General features: G+C 47.7%; 1 protein-coding gene across 7 annotated transcripts in view; it reads left to right on the forward strand.

The window, feature by feature from the left end:
* Window positions 1–23,101, forward strand: part of PLEKHA6 (pleckstrin homology domain containing A6) — a 153,245-nt gene that overhangs the window by 79,764 nt on the left and 50,380 nt on the right. Inside the window, exon 1 of one of the 7 annotated variants that reach the window (XM_055368967.2) lies at window positions 17,211–21,514. The exons of the other annotated variants lie outside the window; for them this stretch is intronic. Coding sequence (XP_055224942.2) covers window positions 21,483–21,514 — 32 coding nt within the window. The 5' untranslated portion in view covers window positions 17,211–21,482. Of the gene's footprint in view, window positions 1–17,210; window positions 21,515–23,101 lie in introns of those variants that run through there. 7 annotated transcript variants of the gene reach the window in all.

The raw sequence follows: 23,101 nt of genomic DNA on the forward strand, positions 1-23,101 counted from the left end.
CATTGCCATTCTCCATGTGCAGAAAAGACCCGGAACCTGGACCTTGAAGGCCATTCAGTCCCCGACCCCTCCTCAGGTACCACTCTATCCTTTTAGTAAAGTCTTTCATAAATGATTTGATTGTTCCATTTGACACCAGGGAGTCAACATTGAAAAGTCTCACTGTTGGAAAGCTCATTGTTTCTAAATTCAGTCTTTCGTGATGTAACTGAATCCATCCATTGTCCCTCATTCCATCTGGGGCTCACAAGGAAGACTCAGGCCCACCATCTTGCTTAGGTTAGGATTGAATTAGTGAATATGAAACTATTTTTGCATAAGAAGACAAGGGCTTGGGCCAGGCTCTATGGGATTTGGAAGCATTTTTGACTGGCTGCTGCTCTTCATCGAAGTGAACCCCTGAGGAGAAGAGACACATGTCTGACTACTTGTGGAAATGCCCAAGAGCACTCCTCTAGATTCTTCTTTTCCAACTACTGGCTCCATGGGACCAGAGCCAACTGTGAACCATGAGAAAGGTGTGGAGGTTCAGGCAAGTCAATGGGGAGAGATATGAGGAGTAGGGGGAGGACAGCAAAGGGGTCCTAGACCAAGATGCCGTCTTCCCTCTATCACTCACATTGATGGACCTTGTGGAGGTTGGGCAACCAAAACCTGCAAAGAACCCTAAATCCTTTTGGATCTCTGATAAGAAACAGCTCATAGTTAGCAATGTAGAGGAGACTGAATTTCAGTTCCGATGTTTCTGGTGGTTCCACAAGCTGGGGGGTTGAGACAATGATAACCACGAACGCGTAACAGGCATTGTTTTAAGCATTTTATGTGAATTAAGTCACTTAATCCTCACAATAAATCCTATGAAGTAGAAACTGTTACCCACCCCCCATGTTGCCGATGAGGAAACTGAGGCATAGAGAGATTGAATAACTTGTCCAAAGTCCCATTGCTAGTATGGAGTAGAGTCAGGATTCTAATCCAGGCATTGTGACTTCCCAGCCATCCTTCCTTTTCTCTCTGACCAACTGGGGAACCAAACAGTTCTACCCCAGGTGAACAGGAGAAAAGACCACCTGATATCAACTCCCCCAGGACAGTGACCTTGTCCTTTGTAGCCATGTGCTAAGGCCCAGTGCCTTACACCCAGTAGAATTTCTTCTTGGAAAGAGAAAACTTAAAGGGGGACGAGGATTAGTCTTTGTCTTGAGACTTTCCAACAAGAGAAATTTACATTTAGACACTCCATGTATCCATGTATTTTCCTACCAGAAGGTAGTGTTTAGGAGTTAAATGTCACATCAAAGACAAATGTTAGAGCCAGGAGATTTTTCTTTCTGGGAAGAAGGATATGTTAGTTAGTGACTTTCTCCATCTGATTCGGATTTTATCTCTACTCTTGTCACTAAATTCTTTTCCTTTCTCTCTCCATGGAGCTGGTAGTCGAAAAAAAGAAATCTGCAGGAATGGGTACGGTGGCTCTCTGGTTATGGTGGTAATAGCCATGTTCCTAAATCTGACCTCCTTTCTTCAGGTCAAATTGCATAAGCTTTCCATGGTGCTGCAGGCTTTTTCTTTCTGCTCCCCTTCACTCTGTGATGCCTCAAACCTCTCATTTCCGTCCACGCTCTCTGCAGACACAGAGTACTGAGGCTGGAAGGAGAAGGAGGGGAACAGGCAGGCCCCACTCTCTGCTCTGAGTAGTGTGTGGGAGGAGGCTGGAGAACGGAGCACTTCTCTCTGATCCTGCCTGACTCTTTTGGAGCCAGTGAGGTGGGGGTGTCTCTGAGTGAAGCAGAGGGAGGCCTGGAGGGGCTCAGGAGCTGGACTATTTCTGTAACACAGAGCACGTCTGCAGCCAGCCACAGAGAAGGTCAAACTCTGGGCGCAGGGCTGGAATGCAAGGGGCCAGGCAGCTGGGGGAGCTGTGGTTTCACCCTTCTGGCAGCTTAGAGGGCCGCTGCAATGCCCTTTGGGGAAGGTGGGGCTACCCACAGCAAAGTGAGTAGGGGAGTGGGGAGGGACTCTGCCCTGGTAGATAGTGATGATGGTGCAGGGCATTGGAGGAGGGTAGGGGAAGGCATGCAAAATCTAAATGCCCATCACATGTGTTGGAGAGGAATTGAATTCCAAGATGTGGGGGCTTTAATTCATGCTCTCTACCATTAAAAAAAAAAAAAAATCAGGCAAAGCACTGTGTGAGAGGAAAGAGAAATAGTGCTGAGACCGGAACCAGGAGGCCACGAAACACACGCATGTGAGTGTGCACCAGTGTTCAGAAATCCACATGGGGAGGGGGATGCACTTTCACTGGCCCCTTCCAAGGCCATATCTAACACACAAATTTGTACCTATAGTCTTTTCCTTAATGAGGACCATGCCCCTCCCACCACAAATTGTATAAGCTCCAGGCCCCCAGAAACCCAGATCTGTTGCTGCATCCATGACACTGACACATATGCCCTTCCTTGGTCCCCTGCCTGCACGTCATGAAGCCCCTTCCTCTGTGTGCATGCACCCCGTAGCTTCTGTGCCTTACCCTCATCTTCCCACGTGCGTGTGTGCGGTTTGGAGCTTCTTGAGTTTCCGTTTATAGTTAGAAAATTGCCCTGCTCTGGCTCTGGCTTTGTCACAGGAGGCTCGTGTTGTCTCAGTCTCACTGCTGCTTGACCTTTGGCCACCCTGCCCTTGGCTTGGCCTGCTGTGGCCACCTAGAAGCATAATCTGTTGGTTTGTTTTCCTTCTCGGGCTGTGGGTCCTCCCCAGCTGAATCTAAGCCTCTAAAATGGGGTGAGGGTTTCAGATGAGCAGGCAGCCTTTGGAAGGAGCGCTTCCCTGAAGAACCGAAGGTGCTCAGGATGAGCAGCTCTTTTGTCCTATCATTTGCTCTAGGGGCAATGAGATTCCCTTTCTCAGGTCCAGTGGGCCCCAAGGGAACAAGGACTTGCTACACACCTTATGCAGCTGGATAGCAGCATAAGCACTAGAATTGTTTTTTTGTTGTTTTTTTGTTTTTGTTTTTTTGAGATGGCATCTCCCTCTGTCACCCAGGCTAGAGTGCAATAGCATGATCTCAGCTCACTGCAACCTCCGCCTCCCGGATTCAAGCGATCCTCCTGCCTCAGCCTCCCGAGTAGTTGGGACTACAGGTGTGTGCCACCACACCTGGTTACTTTTTGTATTTTTAGTAGAAACAGGGTTTCATTATGTTGGCCAGGCTGTACTTGAACTCCAGACCTCAGGTAATCCACCCACCTTGGCCTCCCAAAGTGCTGGGATTATAGGCATGAGCCAATGCGCCTGGCCTAGAACTGGGTCTTCTTAGTCAATTATTTCTGTCCAGTAATGTTGACCCTTAGAATGGACTGCTTTCAACCATGACACACACACAAAAGCCCACCTCCCAGTTCAAATTACACTAGGAACAGACCTCCCTCACATTTGAGATTCTCAGGTGTTAATTGTTCTGGCTCCTAAGTACAGGGGAGAGGGTACTATCTTGATGGATAACTTCTTTAGGAACAAATTATTAAGCATCCATCTGTAGGTATCAAAGTGGTGAGGGGTTTTATAGTCAAAATTGAGCCACTGTCTCCTAAGAATAAATAGTCCAAGGCAGATGCAGACAGATAATAATGATTATTGGCATTTATTGAACATTTACTAAGTGCCAGAACCTTTCATAAATTTTTTGTGGGTATAATCTTATTTACTCCTGTGATGAACCCATGAAGAAGGTCCGTATATTATCCCCTTTTCACAGATGGGGAAATGAAAGCACAGAGAGGTTAAGTTTCTCACCCAGAGTCCCTTAGGTAGTAACTGGTGGAGCCGGGATTGGAACTGGGGCAGTCTGACTCCAGAGCCAAAAATCTCAAGGCTAATGCAGATTCAACTCAATAAAAATAAACGAAAGGATTAGCTGGTAGGATGATGCATGAGAAGGGAATTTCAAGTTGCACAACTAACATAAAGTGGGAAGAAAGCTGGCTTTGGGCTGTGTCCTGGGCTCTAATCCCAGTTCTCTCACTTCCTAACTGTGTAGCCTTGGGCTAATAACCTGACCTCTCAGGTTCTTCCTCTGCAACAGCAGGACAGCAATACCTATCTCTGGGGGTTAAGCAGAGAATTCGCTAGCATCATGACTTGGATAGGTGTTAATTTCCTTCTTCTTTCTGTGCTAGTTGTCAAGTTTTCCTGGGAGGGTGAAGGGTAATTTGGGAATTCAAGGTTAATTCTTATTTCAAGAAGAAATGTCCAACCAGCCCTCCAGTACCCTATCTCCTGGACAAGATTTTCTGCCATCACCACTTCCTCCATATCCTCCTGGGATGGCCTGGAATTGGAGGAGAGACAGGCTGGAGAGAGAGAAGGGTGTTTGGCTTAATGCAGCTGTCAAGCAGCTGTCACCCTCTGGCCACTCTTTCTTCATCTTCTCTTATTCCTTTTAAAAACAAGGACATTCTCTTGCATAATCACAGTACAATTAACAGACTCAGGAAACTTAATAACATCGATACAATTCTATTATCTAATATACAGTCCATATTGAAATTTCACCAGTTGTCCTAATAATGTCATTAGAATCCAATTCAGGATCATGTCTCTTTCCTCTCAGTCTGGAAAGTCCCTCAGCCTTTCTCCATGTTCATGCATTGAAGTTTTCTTAAAGAGCACAGGATCCTCTCTGGGACTTCCTGAGCCTTGTCCCGTCTTTCCTCATCCCTGAGCAGGGCTGACTAGAGTAAGGCGATTAATACATTCCCCTTAGGTACAAAATGTCTTACATTTTGCAAAATGGGTGCCAAAAAACTCGGTAGTCAAGATAAATAACATTTCAATGCAATAATTTTAAAATCAAAATCAATGCAAACATTTCATGAAGAACAAAATAGTAACATTCGAAATAAAGACAGGATCCAAAACAGTGCCACTTTAAGCCAAATTGGAGGCTGAGGCAAAAGGGAAATTCCAGTGATACTGGTCCTGTCTTTATTTGAAATGTTGGTATTTCATTCATCATGGGTTTTTAATGTTAATTTTTATTTCAAAAATATCGCATTAAAATAAGTCTTGATTGGCCGGGTGCAGTGGCTCATGCTTGTAATCCCAGCACTTTGGGAGGCCAAGGCGGGCGGATCACCTGAGGCCAGGAGTTCGAGATCAGCCTGGCCAACATGGTGAAACCACATCTCTACTGAAAATACAAAAACTAACTGGGTGTGGTGGCACATGCCTGTAGTTCCAGCTACTTGGGAGGCTGAGGCAGGATAATCGCTTGAACTTGGGAGGCAGAGGTTGCAATGAGCCAAGATCGCGCCACTGCACTGCAGCCTGGGTGACAGAGCAAGACTCCATCTCAAAGAAAAAAAAAAAAGTCTGATTACTGAGTTTTTGGATGCCCCTTAAACTTTGTGCTCCCTCCCCCACTCCCACAGGGTGGGCTTGCTCCCTCTCCCAGTCATCCCACCCTCAGAACAAGTTGGGGGAGAGAGGTGGGGCTCCATGCCAGGAGGAGGAAGGTTAGGGGACAGAGAGAAGAGGCGGGAGGGGAGGGGTACAGAGGCCTGGAACGCAGCCGTGTGTCTGGCCGGGAGCTCTCTAACAGCTTCCAGCTGCTTCCACAACCTCCAGACTTCCGCCTTGGGAGTGGCGTTTGGTTGTTTTTTATTCCCCCTCTTCACATCAAATGTGTGATCTAATTAGACTTTGCATCCCTCATTTCTATGAGTCTTCCCTGTCTTGCAGTGCTCCCCTTAGTTGACCTGTCCTGACCCTGTTTCCATCCATCCCAGGAGCCTCTCAGGTGCTGCCACTGGCATGCTCCAGGAGCATCCACCCAGTGCTGGGTGAGCACCGCAAAGACCAAGCCAGGGCAAGAGACACAGGTAGGCCTCAGCCAGGGCGAGGGAAATGGGGAGCATCAGCCAGGGCGAGGGACACAGGTGGGCATCAGCCAGGGTGAGGGACATAGGTGGGCGTCAGCCAGGGTGAGGGACACAGGTGGGTATCAGCCAGGGTGAGGGACATAGTGCCCGGGTGAGGGACATAGGTGGGCATCAGCCAAGTCGGGGCAGCTCCTTGTGGCCCTGAGGAAAGAGCTTCGGACTGAGGTTAACAGACCCCAAGGTTAGCCTTGCCTCAGGTATATGAAGTGGGTTATCTCAGCCAACACTTCCAGCTTCAGGGATTTTGTTTTGTAAAATGAGGGTGGTACTAACACTTTTCTGCCCACCTCATAAGACCATAAAAGAACCAAATGAGATAATGATGACAGTGCTTTGTGAACCGTAAAGGATTTTATTTGATATTTTCCCTGCTGTCATAGAACAAATAATCCTTTATTTTGATTAAGACCATATTCAGGTCTGCTACATTATTTGATCTAAATCCATGAGAAGAGTAAAGGCGGATTCAGGACCCATGTTCATTTCTGCCTGTAACCAGCATTTCTGTCAGACTAAAGCAGGTCACTAGGAAACCATACCCATTCCCACCCTCATTCCATCACCATGTGAAACAGAATGGGTGTGCCCAATAATAGCAGTCGTTGTTTTAATGTCTCAATTGAAGGCTTTTCTTTTTTATAGATTTATTGAGGTATATGATAAATTGTATATATTTAAAGGGTACAATTAGGTGCATTTTGTGAAACCATAACCACATAATTGAGATAATTAACATATATCCATCACTCCCCAGTTTCTTCCTGCCTCTTTGTAATCCCTCCCTCCACCCTGGCCCCAGGCAACCACCCGTCTGCTTTCTGTCACTATAGATTAGTTTGCATTTTTAAGAATTTTATATAATGGAATCATAAAGTATATACTTTTATTTCAAGAAAGCCTGGCTCCTTTTATTCCATATAAATATTTTAAGATTCATCCATTATGTTGCATATTTCAATAATTCATTTCTTTTTATTGCTGAGTAGTACTCTGTTGTATGCATGTAACACATACGTTGTACCCAGGTTTTCATGGACATTTGAGTTGTTTGTAGTTTGGGGCTGTCACAAATAAAGCTGCTGTGAACATCTGTCTACAGGTCGTTGTGTGGACATATGCTTTCCTTTTTTTTGGGTAAATGCCTAGGAGTGAAGTCAATGGGTTGTATGGTGCATGGATGTTTAAACTCTTTAAGAAACTGGGAAACTGTTTTCTAAAGCAGGATGTACCATTTATATTCTCACCAGCAGTATATGAGCATTCCAGTTCCTCTACATTTTTGCCAGCACTTGGTATGGTTAGTCTTTTAATTTTAGCTATTCTAGTGGGTGTGGGTAGAGATAGCTCATAGTAGTTTCAATTTGCATTTCTCTAATGGCTAATGATGTTTTCTTTCCATGTACCTTATTTGACATGTGTATAACTTTGGTGTTGTTTGCTATCTTAATACTAAGTTGTGAGAGTTCTTCATAGGTTCTAGATAAAAGTCCTATGTCCGTTATATATTTTGCAAATATTTTCTCTCTGTTTATGGCTTACTTTTTCATTTTCGTAACAATGTTTTTTTTTTTTTTTTTTTGAGACAGGGTCTCACTCTGTCACCCACGCTGCTACGCAGTGATGCAATCTTGGCTCACTGCAACCTCCCCCTCCTGGGTTCAAGTGATTCTCTGACTCAGCCTCCTGAGTAGCTGGGATTACAGGTGCACGCCACCATGCCTGGCTAATTTTTGTATTGTTAGTAGTGACGGGATTTCACCATGTTGGCCAGGCTGGTCTCGAACTCGTGACCTCAAGTGATCTCCCCACCTTGGCACCCGAAAGTGCTGGGATTACAGGCATGAGCCACTGCGCCTGGCCTGTAATAGTGCTTTTGAAGAGCAAACTTCAATTCTGACAAATTTCAATTTATTGATTTTTCTTGATGGTGCGTTTTTTGTCATTTTAAAGACATCTTTGCCAAATGCAAAGTCACTAAGATTTTCTCCTGTGTTTTCTTCTAGAAACATTGTAGTTTTAGCTCTTTCATTTATGTCTATGGTCCGTTTTGAGTTAATTTTTTAATGATAGGGTCAAGGTTGTTTGTTTGTTTGTTTGTTTTCATGTGTTTTACAGCACCATGTACTGAAAAGGCTGTCATTCTCCTTTGCATTGACTTTATACCTTTGTCAAAAACCAATTGACCAAAATGTGTGGATTTATTTATGAACTCTCTACTCTGTTCCATTTATCTATACATGTGTCTTTATGCCAACACTACATTGTCTTGATAACTGTAGCTTTATAATAAGTCTTGAAGTCAGGTAGTATAAATCCTCCAAACCTATTCTTCAAAGCTTTTGGGTATTCTGGATCCTTTGAATTTCCATGTGAATGTTAGAATCAGCTTGTCAACTTTACAAAGATCTGCTAGGGTTTTGGTTGGGACTGTGTTGTATCCATAGAAAAATATGGGGAGAGTTGACAATTTAACAACATTGCGTCTCCTGATCCATGAAAACAGTATTTCTCTCCTTTTATTTGGATTTCATTTCACTTCTTTCAGCAATGTTTTATAGTTTTCAGTGTATAGGTCTTGCACAACCCTTGTCAAATGTATCCCTTAATTTTATGCTATTATAAATGGTGTTTTAAAATTTCCTTTTTTCATTGTTTGTTGCCAGTATATAGAAATACAACTGATTTTTCTATATAGACTTTGTATCCTGGGCCTCTCCTCCCTTGCTTTGAAAATTGAATTTAAAAGAGCAGGAACCTGAAAATATCAAGGGGCAGGGCATTTGCATGACATGATAAACATTTACAATGGCTCTAAAAGCATGAGCATCTTTCTGTTCTAAGTCATAGATCATTTCAGTAGCAGCCCTACAGTAGCTGTGACTGTAAAGGATGGGAAGGAGGGGTGGTATAGTAAATTCTGACCCTACACAAGTAGAGCACCTCCAGATCTCTGGGGTACTCTTGAGGGTGAATGGAGCAAGTGGGAATGCAGTGCAGCCCCTTTAAGGAACCCGGCCAGCCAGCCACCCCGCGGGCTGCTAGGAAGGCAGCCCAGGAGATAAGATAAGGCCCCCTAGCAGGTTTAAAGCAGGGTCCTGAGCCACAGTGGCTGGGCTACTGATAGGCAAACAGGAACCAGGGGTGATAAGGAGGAGGTGCCAGCTACTAAATCCGGGCTGGCAAGAGGAGGAGTAGCCAAATCACTCCTCTGGGGCCTGAAAGGAGAAGGGGCTATTAATTGTGGGTGTGTAGGGAGAGGGAACTTGTATTCTCTGTATATCCCATTTATGATCATGGTAAAAAAGAAAAATCCTACTGGGCTGTACTTAAAGGCACTCTGTTTCATATGGAGTAAATGCTCAATAAATATAGGCTTATTGAGTTCCCTATGCTCTAGTGAGATGCTCTGATATGGGGTTTAGAGACTACCTAATTTCTTCCTCAAATGAGGAAAATCCTGGCAAGGACTTACTCTCACAAGCCTGGCGCTGCTCATTTGCACACATCTGCATAGATTTGCATGTGTCCTACTTGTAGATACTTTTAGATTTCCCCCAAATCAGTTGCCTATTTTTAAAGGATAAAGAGGGAATTTATCTCTTCTTGTTCTTGCTCACCTTTCGTCTGTATCCTCCAAAGACACTAAAATAATTTCTGCAACTTTGAACTATAAAACAATACCTGTGGTTGCATAGTTTATGCAGATAGAAGCAGTTCCTTGACTGACAATGTGTTTCTCCTCTTAATTTCTATTACAATTCCTAGTGCTGCTCTCCAAACTTCTGAGTGGCGCAGAGAGACATTAAGGTAAAAAAAATAAAAATAAAAACAAACCCTCTAGCTGAACAGCCAGGCTCAAATTGCTTAGAAAGCTTCAAGAATTAGTTCACTCTACCTGGACAGAGCAGTTAGAGGCAGTTCCATGGATCTGAAGACCACCTTCCCACTGCTTCCCATCCCAGGGCTAGGGATGCCGTGACTATCTTTGTCTGCTCTCCTTCCTCCAGGAATAAATAACAATATCATCCCTCCCCCAGATCCCAGTTCCTCTATTGGCCCGCCAGGCAAATATTTCATAATGTGGGCTCATCCAATTGGGCATCGTGCCAGAGCCAAGCGCCTCAGGTTGCAAGTGTGCTCCAATCAGGTGGGGCGGCCTGGGTGGGACTAGAGGGCTCTCCTTCTCCACATGGGAGGCGGCAGCATTACTCAGGTGGATGGCATCAAGGTGGGAGTTGCTACTTTCTCAGGGTAGAGTAGAAGGGACAGGGCTGTCCATCAGTCAGCTCCGGCTGGCTGAGGCAACCCAGCACTGAAGGGGTTAAGGCCAGCCAGCATGTGTGGCTGTTAATGATTGCTACCCACCAGGGACCTGGTGAGTATTAAAGGAAAACCTTCTCCCTATTCCTCAGCGTGAAAGGAGTCAGGGCTAGAGGCCGCAGAGGGAACAGCAAAGAAGAGCCGGTGAGTAAGTGGTTATCTGTCTGGTCTATGTTTGTCTGGGTGGCTCTGGAACAGAAAAGGAAGCCTAGATATACCCATTCTATCAGCCAGAGTGGGCTTTTGTTACAGCCAGATACAAATTCTCAGCTTGAGGCCAGATTCCAGTATCATTACTATTTATTAGAAGGAAATCTTTAAAATTATCTTAGTCCAAGGGAGTGAACTGCTCAGGGCAGAAGCCAGAGATACAAACCATTGTCTGTCCTGATATCAAGACAATGGTTTTGTGTGGCCACCCTGAACACAAAGCTGGAGTTGCTAGTCTTCCTCCTTCTCTCTGAGCCATTGTCTCCAGAGAGGCGCTCGGTAGCTCTGGTCAGAAGCAGCGTCGGCCTCTCTTGTGGGCCGATTTCCTGGATGGGGCCACGGGAGGAAGGTGGAGGGGACAGAGCCACAGGAGACTGGCATGGCTGTGCTCCTGGTTTTATCCTTTTACTTAGCAGAGTCAGGTGTGGTGAGATGTAGGGTAAGACAGAACCTGGCGGGGGTGGGTGCAGACAGTTGCGGGGAGAACTCTTCACTCATTAAGAAGACAAGGTTGTCAGTTGAGAACAAAACTGAAATCCAGGGAGAAAGAGAACCAACCTTTTGCATTTAGATTTCTGTTGCCCCCATTCCCTCAACTTCCCCTTCAGGTCCCTCATCCCTTCAACCTCCAAAACATTTGTGCTCTTTGACCCTGGCACCTTCTAATGACAGTTTTGTGGAGGGGGTGTGGACAAGAATTCCTTGGCTTGGAGGAGGAGGTGGACGCACTGGCTTTTCTCAGCTGATGCTATCTCTGTGTGTGTGTACTCGTGAATAACCACGTGATTTAAAAAAAAAAAAAAAGAGGGAGACTGTCACCAAAAAGGAAGTGCTTACTTTACCCTCCTCCCGCCCCCAGCTAGGAGCCCTTTTGTTTCCTTGCCTCTTTCTTGGGAGGAAAGAGATTCGATGACATAGTGATGCTAGGTTGAACCTAGGGAGGAACTCGGGGCTCTGGAGAGCCTATTAGGTGGGAACAGGGTGCTCCCTGTGCCAGTTTTGAAAGCAGATTCGAGCGATAAGGTAAACCCAACCCCCTTGTGGCTTTCAGCTGTGGTGCTTCCTCTGGCTGGGCTGCCCATGGGCAAACAGAAACCAGGCACAATAGGGGGAAGGTGCCAGCCACTAGACCCAGCAGGGCGAGAGCAGAAGCAGCCAAGTTTCTGGGCATTTGAGGCCAAGAAAGAAGGGGAAGTAGAGTATAGGAGAGGAACGGGGATACTTGTTGTGTTCTGCCTCATATTGAGAGTCAGCCACACATGTGACTAGCCAACCTCCATCCCTACACTCCCAGGAGAAGTATACTGGGATTGTTATTCCCAGGCAGGGCAGGGGGGCTTCATGGGGGATGCAAACTGTGCAGTTGCCCCACATGCTTGGTTTAATGCTCTGCTATTGCTGTCTTGAAATCCTTAAGTTTTGCACAAGGGGCCCTGCAAATTGTGCAGCTGGTCTTATTTCCAGGCCCAGCCAGAAGTTGCAGGTGCAGAATAGTTGCTCATATACTCCAACAGGTGTAGGCAGGCTCACCTGTTACTCAGGTGTCACTTATGGAGGCCGGCTTCTGTCCTGGCTGGCACCTGTGCTGCATCCCTTTCCCTTTCCTCCTCTCTGTTCCCCTCCCAGAGTACTCTGTTCCTCCTTGTCACAGCCTCCATGCCCAGTCTTTCTTCACGGCTGCTGCGTGGCAGGACAGGGGTGGGAACAGCAGTGTCCCTTGTCTGACTGCCTCCCTGCCTTCCTTCTCAGGCCCTCTCTTTTCCTCATCTGGGCTATAGCCAGCAGGTTCTCTAGGCTAGGTCTAGGCCTAGGAGCACCTCTTCTGTTCCTCTGAGATTGTCTTCCCTCCCCTCTGTAAGCCCCGGTTATCAGTGGATGCTCTCTGGCACCTGCTTCTTGTGATGTTTGCTTAGCAACAGGTTGTTTACCCGTGATTTCCATAGGATCCAGGTCTGGATGAGTGCCGGGTGGGGAAGGGGAGGTGCAGGGAAGGAAGAATCCTAAGCCTGCTGTCCTTGGTGGTACTTCCTCTACCCTGTCCTCCTCCATGCCAGCTTCTCTTGCTCTGGACCAAATGGCCCCACAGAAGACCTCCCTTTCCTCCTCCTCCCCCAAGCGTCAGCTAGAGGTTGGCCAATCCAGGAAGGAAAAGGAAAGCAGGAGGGAGGAACAGGTCCTCTGTGTCTCTAGCCTCCTCCCCAACTCTTCTTCCTTCTCCAACTCTTCTCTCCCAGCCTCCTTAAGCTGCTGGATGACCTTTTCCAGTGTTTCCTACCAGGCCAGTGCTGTTAGTAATGATACTTTCAAACTGTGCAGAGGAGTCTTAATGCATGTGATTTAAAAACAATGAGCCTGGCCAACATGGCGAGACCATGTCTCTACTAAAAATACAACAAATTAGCCAAGCGTGGTGGCCCGTGCCTGACGTTCCAGCTACTCGGGAGGCTGAGGTGGGAGAATTGCTTGAGCTCAGGGAGCAGAGCCTGCGGTGAGCCAAGATCGCGCTACTAAACTCCAGCCTGGGATACAGAACAATAACGTGTCTCAAAAAAAACAAAAACAAAAACAACCAAAAAACCCAACAACAACAAAAACAACAAAAAACCCAAAAACTGAAAACAATGGATTGTCCAGATTAATTCTGAGTGAACTTTGGAGTATATCATTTTTGATTTTTAACTTTTTGTTGTTGACAGCAGATTTTCCTTTCTTTTTAGCTTAGTTTAGGTCTATGAGGGAACTTGTATTTACTGAAGACACTGAGCTCATCAGCTGGTGGAAGGATACACTGGCTTAGAATTGCATTTCATAGAATTCAAAACTATTAGAACTGGAAGGTGGCTTAGAGAACATCTAGCCTAGTGCTGTCCAATAGAATGCTCTACAATGATGGAATGCCCTATGACTATTCTGTCCCGTATGGTAACCACTAGCTACTGTGGCTCTTGAGACGCAGTGAAATGTGGCTAGTGTAACTAGGAACTGAAATTTTAATTTTATTTAATTTTAATTATTCAAGATAGAATACGGCTATTGGCTATCAACTTGGTGCAAATTTAGGATAGTGCTATTTATTGTATTCCCTTATTTTATTAATGATTATAACATTAGCCACTACTAAACAACTGAATGTGCCAGGCATTCTTCTAGAGGTTTTAAATATTTAGTCCTCCCAGCAACTCCGGTATCGTTACATGTTGCAGGTGGGGAAACTGAGACCCAGAAAGGGACAGTGACTCAGTAGTGGTCAGTTACCAAGACTCCTGACTCTGAGACCACCGGCCTTACCCTTTTCCTTAAGGACAATCCACACGCTGTCCATTCCTTGCCATCATGTGCCAGCTTTTTTCACAACTCTCCAGTCCCTTTCCAGATCTCCCTCTTCCTCTCGGGGGCGTCAGGGGAGCTCACAAAGGATCGTCTCAGTCTGCAGCAAGTGCTCTCCTAGGCACAGTCATTTTCTGGCTGGTTCCTTAGGTGGCCCTTGTTCCTAGGCTCCCTTTGGATCCCCCACCAGCAGGCAGCAGTGCAGGGATATCACTTTGCCCTCAGAGCCCTTGGCAAGCTCCCCAAGTACAGGGGAAGTTCCAGATTCCTTGCTCCTGGCAAAAGGAGGTGTTCATAATTTCCCACAATCCACCTGCCTCCAGCTTACCCTATTACTCCCAGTCTGAGAGAGAAGATCAGCTGAGCCCTCCTTGGGGGCCGGAGGCAGAATGGGTCTCCCTGGGCAGGTGAGGAGCAGCACTAAATTAGAGCCTGCTGTTGCCCCTCAACCCTTGCTGTGCTGCCCTCCAGCCGGGAGGCTCCTGCTCTCCAGCTCTGGCTGGTTTACTGCTTTCCTCTTCCCAAGGCAAAGCTTCTGCTTTGTAGACTCTTATCAGAGTCTGGCTGGCCAGTAGGGAGGGGAGGGACAGGAGGAGGCATGAAGCAGATGCACTGTGCACACTGATCCCCACGAGAGGGATTTGAGGCTGAGCTCCTGTCTCCTTCAGCCGCTATTTAGCATCCCAACTGGAACAGCATGTGCCCCCTCCTCCAGGCAGTAGTGAGCCTGCTGGCCTGCCCTACAGCTGCTCCATCAAACTCAAACAGTTATTCAGTTCCCCTGTGTGTGAGGTGCTGGGCAGGGGCACAGCAATAAAGGCCAGGCTGTGGACAGTGTTTGTGTGGCTGCCCTTCCATGCCCCTACATCCAGGCAGCTGTTGTCAGACTAAAGTTTGTGGGTAGCCCCCAGCCCACATCACACACAGTCCCCAGACCTGTAGCCCACAGATATTATCAGTGAAAGAGTTCGTGGCTTTCATTACTGTGTTCTTGGAGTGGACCTTGAAAAGCTGGCATCTCCCCCTGAACCATGAAGCTCTCTCCTGCTTTCCTAGGGGCAGGGAGCTCAGATTGGGTGCATCGCAGGGACAGAAAGAAGGGAGCCCAAGACTCAAATTTTTCTGACCTCTCCTGTCACTATAGCTGGGACAATGCACCTCAGCTTCCCTGATTCTGAAATGGGCCTTCCTTGCCTCCCTCCCAGTGTAAGGACCAGAGATTGCATGCGTTTTATTTTTCTCTTCATTCCACATGCCTTCAGAGCATCATAACCTTTCTTCCTCTGCTCTCTGGTCCAGTGGGAATTTTGTGTTGTCTACTGAACAAGGCATCGCTCAATACCATTGTTTTACTGTTAAAATGAGAAAACTAAGATACCAGACAGCTTGATTCTCAAATTGCTGGATTGGGAACCAAGAAGGCACTGGTAGCTTTTGAGGATGGGGAAGGAGAACGATCAGCCAGCTTCATAACTCTCCAAACACCCACTTTGTAAAATTCCTTTCGTTGGGTGGGGCAGGGTGGGGTCGCTGCTCTCCATAGGACACCAGAAGCAGATCTGCTGAGTTAGGGATGCAGAGACATGGTTTCAGTGACCTTCCATAGACCTGGTGGCGGACAGCTGGGCTGCCTCAGCCACTGAAGGGCAGGGGTTTGAGATTCAACTCAGAGCTGGAAGGCGGCAGGGCGGTGGGGGGGCATAATTAATTATTGCCCTGCCCTGTTACCCCTTGGGATCCGTTCCACATTGCTGGCTGTCAGGAGAAGGCAACTTGGAGGCGAGGGGGCTGGGGCCTTTTTTCTCTGCTTCTGTCTGGCTTAGCTACTGAGGAAAGGCTGAGAGGAGGAAAACCCAGAGCTGTAGGCAGCTGGTTCTCCTTTGAATTCCCCCTCTCTTTAGAAGGGAACAAGAGCACACAGCACAAGGAGGAGCTCCAGGGAGCTGGATTGCCCCAGTTCTCCAAGTTGGGTCAGGGTGAAGGAGAAGGTGTCTCCCAGCCTGCCCATGGCAGCTTCTGGGTGGTAGAATCACAGTTCCCCACAATTGGAAGACACTTCAGTGTTGAGACAGTTAAGTTCTGGCTGTACCCGGGAATGATATTCAATAATTCATCAACCAGAAAGGATGCTGGCCTGGAGTCTTGGAGGGCCCTGTGGTGCCAGGCATTAACTCTTTTGTCTCTGGGTCATGGAGATGTGAGGAGGTCTCAGACCCTGGCCCAGAGATGGGGCAGGGACACTCGAGGGACATGGGGGAGCAGCTTTTCACCCACCAACATGGAAGAGCTTCAGTATTTGAATCACTGGCAGAGTTATGCTCTCTACTCTGGTTGTCTTCATTTTTCAGCAGACAGATGGAATTCCCTAAAGTAAAACAACCAGTTTAAAGATGAACCAAGCTAGGGTGGGAGGTCAGGATGAAGTTCCCCTGTATAGTATCCATGTTTTCTCTCATGCACACACACGTGCGTGCACACACATGAGCTTGAACCCATTACCCTGACTGAAGTACACCTTGTCCTCTTGCCCTCAGTCTGCCATCTTAGGCCTTCCTATCTCCTCTCATAGGAATAAGGGACCACCCAGGCCCAGAGCAGGGGCTGGGAGACACTACAGTGAGAAAATGGGGGAAGGACAGCACCTGGGCTGGAAGGGAAGAAACCTGGACCTGGCCCCCTGATTTGTGATTTCTCTCCCTTGTCCACGGAGCCATCTCTTCTATCTTCTGCCTGTGGTGGGAGCTGAGCTCACGTAGAAGGCCCCCAGCCTTCCATAACTGCCCATAACAGGTTTTGGGATGGGGCTGGGGGTGCAGTGAGGCTGGGCAGAGTGAAGCAGGAAAGGGAGCAGCATGGGTCTTGTCTCCTAGACATGCAGCCGAGTAGCTTAGAACATTTCAATAAACTGGCTTGGGGCAGGGAGGTACCATCTTCTTGATACTTTGGAAATAACTGTGGCATCAAAGGGGGGATGAGCAAGGGCAGAGAAGAAAGGTGAAAGCAAATACAAGGCTGGGTGACAGCCACTGGCAGCTGGTTCCCAGCACCCAGAGAACTGGTATTTTGATCTTCAAGGAGCACATGGAAGAGAGACAGTGGGGGTTGTTGTTTTTAGAGACAGGAGGGTCTTGCTCTGTTGTTTTTTAGAGACAGGGGTCTTACTCTGTTTTTTTTTTTTTTTTTTTTTTTTTTTTTTGAGACGGAATCTCTGTCTGTTGCCCAGGCTGGAGTGCAGTGGCGCAATCTCGGCTCACTGCAAGCTCCGCCTCCCGGGTTCACACCATTCTCCTGCCTCAGCCTCCTGAGTAGCTGGGACTACAGGTGCCCGCCACCAGGCCCGGCTAATTTTTTGTATTTTTGGTAAAGACAGGGTTTCACTGTGTTAGCCAGGGTGGTCTTGATCTCCTGACCTCGTGATCCACCCGCCTCTGCCTCCCAAAGTGCTGGGGTGACAGGTGTGAGCCACTGCACCCGGCATTTTTTGTTTGTTTGTTTTTGTTTTTTTTTTAGAGATGGGGGCCTTGCTCTGTTGTTTTTTAGTGACGAGGGTCTTGTGCCTCAGGTTGGGGTGCAGTGGTGTGATCATAGTTCACTGCAGTCTTGACCTCCTGGGCTCAAGTGATCCTCCTGCCTCTGCCTCTGAGTAGCTGGGACTACAGATATGTGCCACCATGCCTGGCTAAGGCAGTGTTGTTTGGAGGGGTTCCTTCCCGCCTGCAAATACCTAGAAGTGCTGCCAGGGCCTGACCCTCTTTGACCTCTTCTTTATGTGGCAGCAATAGGTAGGAAAACAGAGGGCCTCTGATGAGAAGTGGCTAGGAAAGTGTATTTTCTCCTGGAAATGGCAGGGGGAGCTTCAGGAATCAGGTGCATGAAGATGGCTGGAAACATAAACTGAGTTGGTTTTTAATTGGGACAGGATGCTGAAGCAGATAAGCCTCCTTGAAAATAATGATGAGATCCAGATGGGGAGGCACAGAGCAGGAGCCAACCTTCTCCCCACCTTCCCCTCCTCTGTGGCAGCAGAAATCCTCTCTGGAGCATGGACAGTCTCGGCTTGGAATTTGCTAGCTGGGAGAAAGAAGGAAGTGGAAGGGATGGGACCCCCTTTCCACTTGCCTTGCACGCAAACCTCTCTCCACCTAATGAGCTGTAATGCTGGAAGCCAAGGCGTCCTCAGGATGGGGAAGCTGGGCCAGGGCTAATTCTTTGTCAGCAGATTCTCAGGAGCTATGGAAATGAAGCAGCTTGGTGTACAGCAGATAATCAAGAGAGGCCCAGTGGGTGGAAGGAGTGGAGTATTTCTCCAGTCATTTAATATCGATCACAGTGGGGTTCTGGGCGTCCAGCCTGGGAGTGTGTGTGCATGTGTGAACATACATGCCTGCAAAAGATGGTGAAACTTGGATTAATTTTGCCACTCTTGACAGTGTAGTGCCAGGTATACTGCACATGGAGGCTGACTCTCCAGGGGAATGTTTGGAGATGAAGCAATGCAGAGTTATCTCTATGTGAGGTACTGTAGGGGTTGAGGATGTCTCTTGAACTACAGGAAAGCTTTAAATAGGTGCAGAGACAAAAGCCTGGAAAAATAGAGAGGATCTGCTTCTTTTCTTTGTAATTTATTGCTCTTGAGACTTCCAGAGTGCCTGCCCCTGGCACTCCCAGCCTGTGCCCCATACACGATCTTCTTAAGCCTGGGACTAAGTATTTTTCATTTTTTCGCTCCTGCATCTGGCATATATCTTAATTTGTTTTTAAGCAGAATGATCATAGCCATTATCTCTTCTGCAAAAAATGGTCTACATCTTGAAAGTTTACAGCTATTATTTCATAGAATTAGTATATGTGCTGGTGAAGTGAGCACTATTATTTCATATAGTTAGAAGGTACCTCATTTACACATGAGAAAACTAAGGGCCCAAGAAATAAAGTCATATTCCTAACTCAGGTTGGATCTTGGACTGAATGTTTGGTCCTGCCATGTTTGTTTCCACTGATGGCACTGCCATCAGGGCCACCCTCATTGTGGATAAGTGACCACCTACTGGACTGCTCTGGAGTTTAGGGCTGTTTCTACCTCCACCGCACAATCTCCTTTACCACTTGAGATTTTCCCTTCTCTTGGGTGGAATTTGAAAGGTCCATTTGGATATGTATTCATGGATTCATAATCATTTGTCCTTGACAAATGGAAGGCTTTTGACATCCCAAAAGGAAGGAGAGAAGAAGGAGAAAATGGATTACCTGTCCTTGTTTCCCTTTTTAATGTTCTGCCTCTTGTAAGTTCTTCTTCATGTCTAACTAAAATGAAAATTTGCCATACTCTGCAGTTTATTGGCAAAGGGAAAGAACTGCCATTCTGTGTGCAGACTTAATTCATAGGATTTCAGAGCTCTCGATGAGCAGGGGAAGCCCCTGAGCCTTCCTTCGTTCCTACTCCCTTGTGCTATCTTTACAGGGCATAGGAGAAGTAATTTAACTTGCAGCTTAAGCAAAGGCTGTGGGAGGCCCCTGAGCTCAGCTTGAAGTGAAAGGGGATATTTTTGCCTTCTAGAGGAAGAAAGCTCATTTTCCCAAAGCACCCCTACCCCCTCCTCCTTCTGTGCAGATGAGCTTAATTTTCTTCCCCTCCTACTGAAGGTGGATCAAAGCCAAGCTATGTATTCAAGGGGGAGCTAGGCAGGGAAGCTGAGTGAGGGGGCGAGGGGGCAGAAGCAAAGCTTCTCTCATGGAGAGGAAGTAATTAATTTTAAGAGAGAGCTAAGATAGGGAAGCCCTCGGTGATAGAATGTCAAACTCCAAATGCAGGTGGTTAAAAATTAAGTCAGGGCTGGAGAGTTTCTATTATTCATTCAACAAATATTTATCGAGCACCTGTTATGTATGGGCAGGAACCTCAAGCCAGCATCAGGAGAGGGCCCAAGAAACTGGATTAGGGACAGGGAAAGGATGTGATCTGAAAACCGAGGCCTCCTGTCACCAGGATAAATCATTTGCAAAAGTGCCACGAAATAGCTGAATATATTGACCTTCTGGATTTAAGATTAAGCTGTTTAAATATCAGCAGCGGTTGACCCCAGTTACATCCTACCAACTTGTCTCATTATGGGTTAAATAATAATGTTGTCCATTTTCTTTTCCATTCACTGATCACATTATTCCCCAATCAAGTTCTTGCTCGATCCAAAAAATTAGATTAGCCCCTTCCTTTCAGTGTCTGTTGTGACATCACAGAATTGCCATAGCAACAGACTGTGATGTCAACAGACTGCCTGGTGCTGCTAAAAAGAACCACGTTGGTCAAAAAAGGAATCTGTCATGTGAAGACAAAATGGAATAATATAGAAAGCCAGAGGAACTGAAACGTGATATCAAAAAGAACATCTTGGCAGGATAAGATAACAGTGGGTCTGGAGCCTCCTTTGCTAGAACTCTTTACAGAAAACCAAGGAACTTAATGAGGATTGATTGGAGAACAGGCTTGCCTAGAAGCAGAGGGATGGCAGCGATGACCTTCGGAAGGCCCTTGCAGTCCAAGGATCCTAAGACATGAAGGACATTAGGAAAGGGGGGAGCGCTGACCATCTTTAGCCGCTGAAGAATTCAGGGGAATTAACATCGATACAAACCTCCTTGCTTCTGAGCAGATCTGACAGTCCCCAGCTGGAATGTATCATCTCGTGTCTGGGAAGATTTTCAGCCATAAACACACAGTGACCCCCTCTCAAGCCCCATTTGCTGCCCTCTTCCTTGCAAGCCTTGAGAGGAAGCTCTCCTTTAGTATTGCCTGAGCAGCCCCATCCTAGCCACCAGCTCTGGTTCCACAACATCCACGCCCATCTGGTCGACTTGCTTCTCATCGGTAGGACCGCCACACAGGGAGGGAAAGCAACCCCGTGCTGTCTGAGGGGAGCAAGTCGGAGGGACAGGGGCAGAGGACCTTCATTCATTATGCTCCTGTCCACACAGAAGAAGGCTGGGCAGGCTGACAGAAGAGAAAGGAGACCTGCTCAATCAATCTCAGCTTCTCAGCAGCGGCAGCAATAACAGCAGATGAATCTGGAGCTTCATTTAACCCTTATGCCCACAGGATCTGAAGGATCTCTGAGAAGCAAGTTGATTTTCAGCTCAGGAGCCTGTATTGTGGGTTGAGAACTGGGGAGGCAGGAGGACTGTCTCCCTACAGGTCGGGCTGGCATGAGTTTCAGCCGTGCAGATGGGAATGCAGCCCCAGACTCCTTCACCCATCCAGCTACTCTGCGTCTTTAGCTCACTGAGGTCGGACTACCTGGGAGTGCTATACCTGCTCCGTGTATGCCTGTCTCTCCATTTCAGCATTTTCTCCTTGGGGTGCTGAATGGGGAGGATATCATCCCCTCCTTGTTTATTCTGCCTCCAGTCCTCTGACCAGTAGCATTCTGGCCGAATACCAGGAAGCCACAGGCCTACTAGGGCACCTAGGCGACCCCTACCACCACCCAAGGAGAGTGCCCTCCTGGTTCTCCAGAGCCAGAGCCAGGAGGAGGGGGAACTGCTAGAGACTCTGCCACCGATCACTCTGCATCTCTGCCACAGCCTTACGAGTTGGACCAGAGGACTTACTTCTCAGAGGCATGGTAGGATCAGGGTGGCCGGCGGGTCCTCTGAGGCTGCCAAACTGGGGACCGAGCTGCCAAAAAGATGTTGAAGTTTCGGGCTGATCGACGGGTCAGGTAGGGATTTCTTCCACGGATCATGAGCCAAGTCAAGTCAGAGCAAGCTGAGTTGGCAGCTCATCCTGCTTGGATCCGGGGGCTTCAGAGTGAGGGGTCTGCTTGAGATGACCTGGAGAAGGAAGCATAGTTAGGTCAATGGTTGCTGCATTGCAGTGCTTGTGGAGGGGAAGCTATTTTGAAATTGGTAGTGCCGGGATAGAATGAGGACGTCATTTGTAGGGGTTGCTGGGTAGGAAAGTCTGGGGCTGGGAGAGGTGTGCCATTCCCTAGAAGTCTTGTGATGGTTGGCAGCAGACTGTGTGTGTATGCTTCTGTGTGTGTGTGTGTGTGTGTGTGTGTGTGTGTGTGTGTCTGTGCCAGTGCCTGCAGGGAAGATTCCAGCAGTTACCATTGGGAACACACAGAGCAGAAGGAGACTGGAGGGTCAGGGCAGGGGGTGGGTGCCCTGCACCACTGAGAAAAAGCAGACAACTTGACACCTCAAAGGACACCGTAGTTGCCACAGACTGCTTGCCCCCCAGACCACCAGATGGGACAGATTTAGGGGCAGACAAGGGTAACGGGAAACAGTTGCCCTTCCTTGCAAAGATCCCCTGTGATTAAATTGAGGAGTGTGTCCTTGTTGGACCTGGGAGGGAGGTGGGAATAAAGTTTGGGAAGTGGGGAGTGGATTATCAATGTGCTAGACTCAGAACCCAGGCCTGGTGGACACACGCCTGGTTTTGGGTCCTGGCTGGCAAGCCTGGGCTGCGAAGCCCAGATTTCCACATAGACTGTAGGCACTGCCTGCTGTGCTTTTATCTCCTGCATGTCTTTGGATTACATCTGAGCATGATAGCTTTGGAAACTGAAAAAAACACTCTTTTATATTATCTTTAGCTTTAGCAGACAGCCCAAGGGCTGGGATGTGTCCTGGGCTATTGAAAGGGGGCCCCCAAAAGGTTATTTTCCTTCTCTGATGCAACTGAAGGGACTAAGCTAAGATCTCCTTCCTCTGCTGCTGGCTGACCTGCCACTTGTCAAGCAGAGCCGGCTCTTTGCTGTGGGTGTGCTTGAGTGGCCCTGTCTCCATGGCCTCTGTCCTAGTGCCTGTTCCTTGTGGGAGTTTGGCACCTACTCTGGGTTCTCACAGTATTTCTCAAGAGGGATGGGTGAAAAGGCCCTTAACTCATCTAGTCCCTCCACTGGCTGAATGCTTGAATCTCCACTGCTATATTCTTGCCAAGTAGTCACCGCTTACTGGATCCATCTTGGGGGTTGCCATTATGGCTTAGACCGCTGCATCAGCCCCTCTGCGCTCTGTCTGCTGCCTTCCTCCCCATCTCCCCTGAGAGCCTCCTGGGGAACTGTCCTGACACTCAGCCAGCCGGAGGAGACACAGCAGGTCTTCCCAAGGAGCCTCCACGATGCTGTTCCCCAACTGCCTCTGCACCTACCCCCCACCCCCCAAACCCTGGGTTCCTGCTCCCTTCTGCTTCCTGGCAGGCCATCCTCACAACGCCCTGCCCCTCTCCTGGACACAGCATCCCTTAATGAGATTGGACTGTTGAGCCAGCACTGACCTTCATGCCTGACAGCCCCTGA

This window comes from Gorilla gorilla, chromosome 1, assembly GCF_029281585.2.
Source record: "Gorilla gorilla gorilla isolate KB3781 chromosome 1, NHGRI_mGorGor1-v2.1_pri, whole genome shotgun sequence".
NCBI classification, from domain to species: domain Eukaryota; kingdom Metazoa; phylum Chordata; class Mammalia; order Primates; family Hominidae; genus Gorilla; species Gorilla gorilla.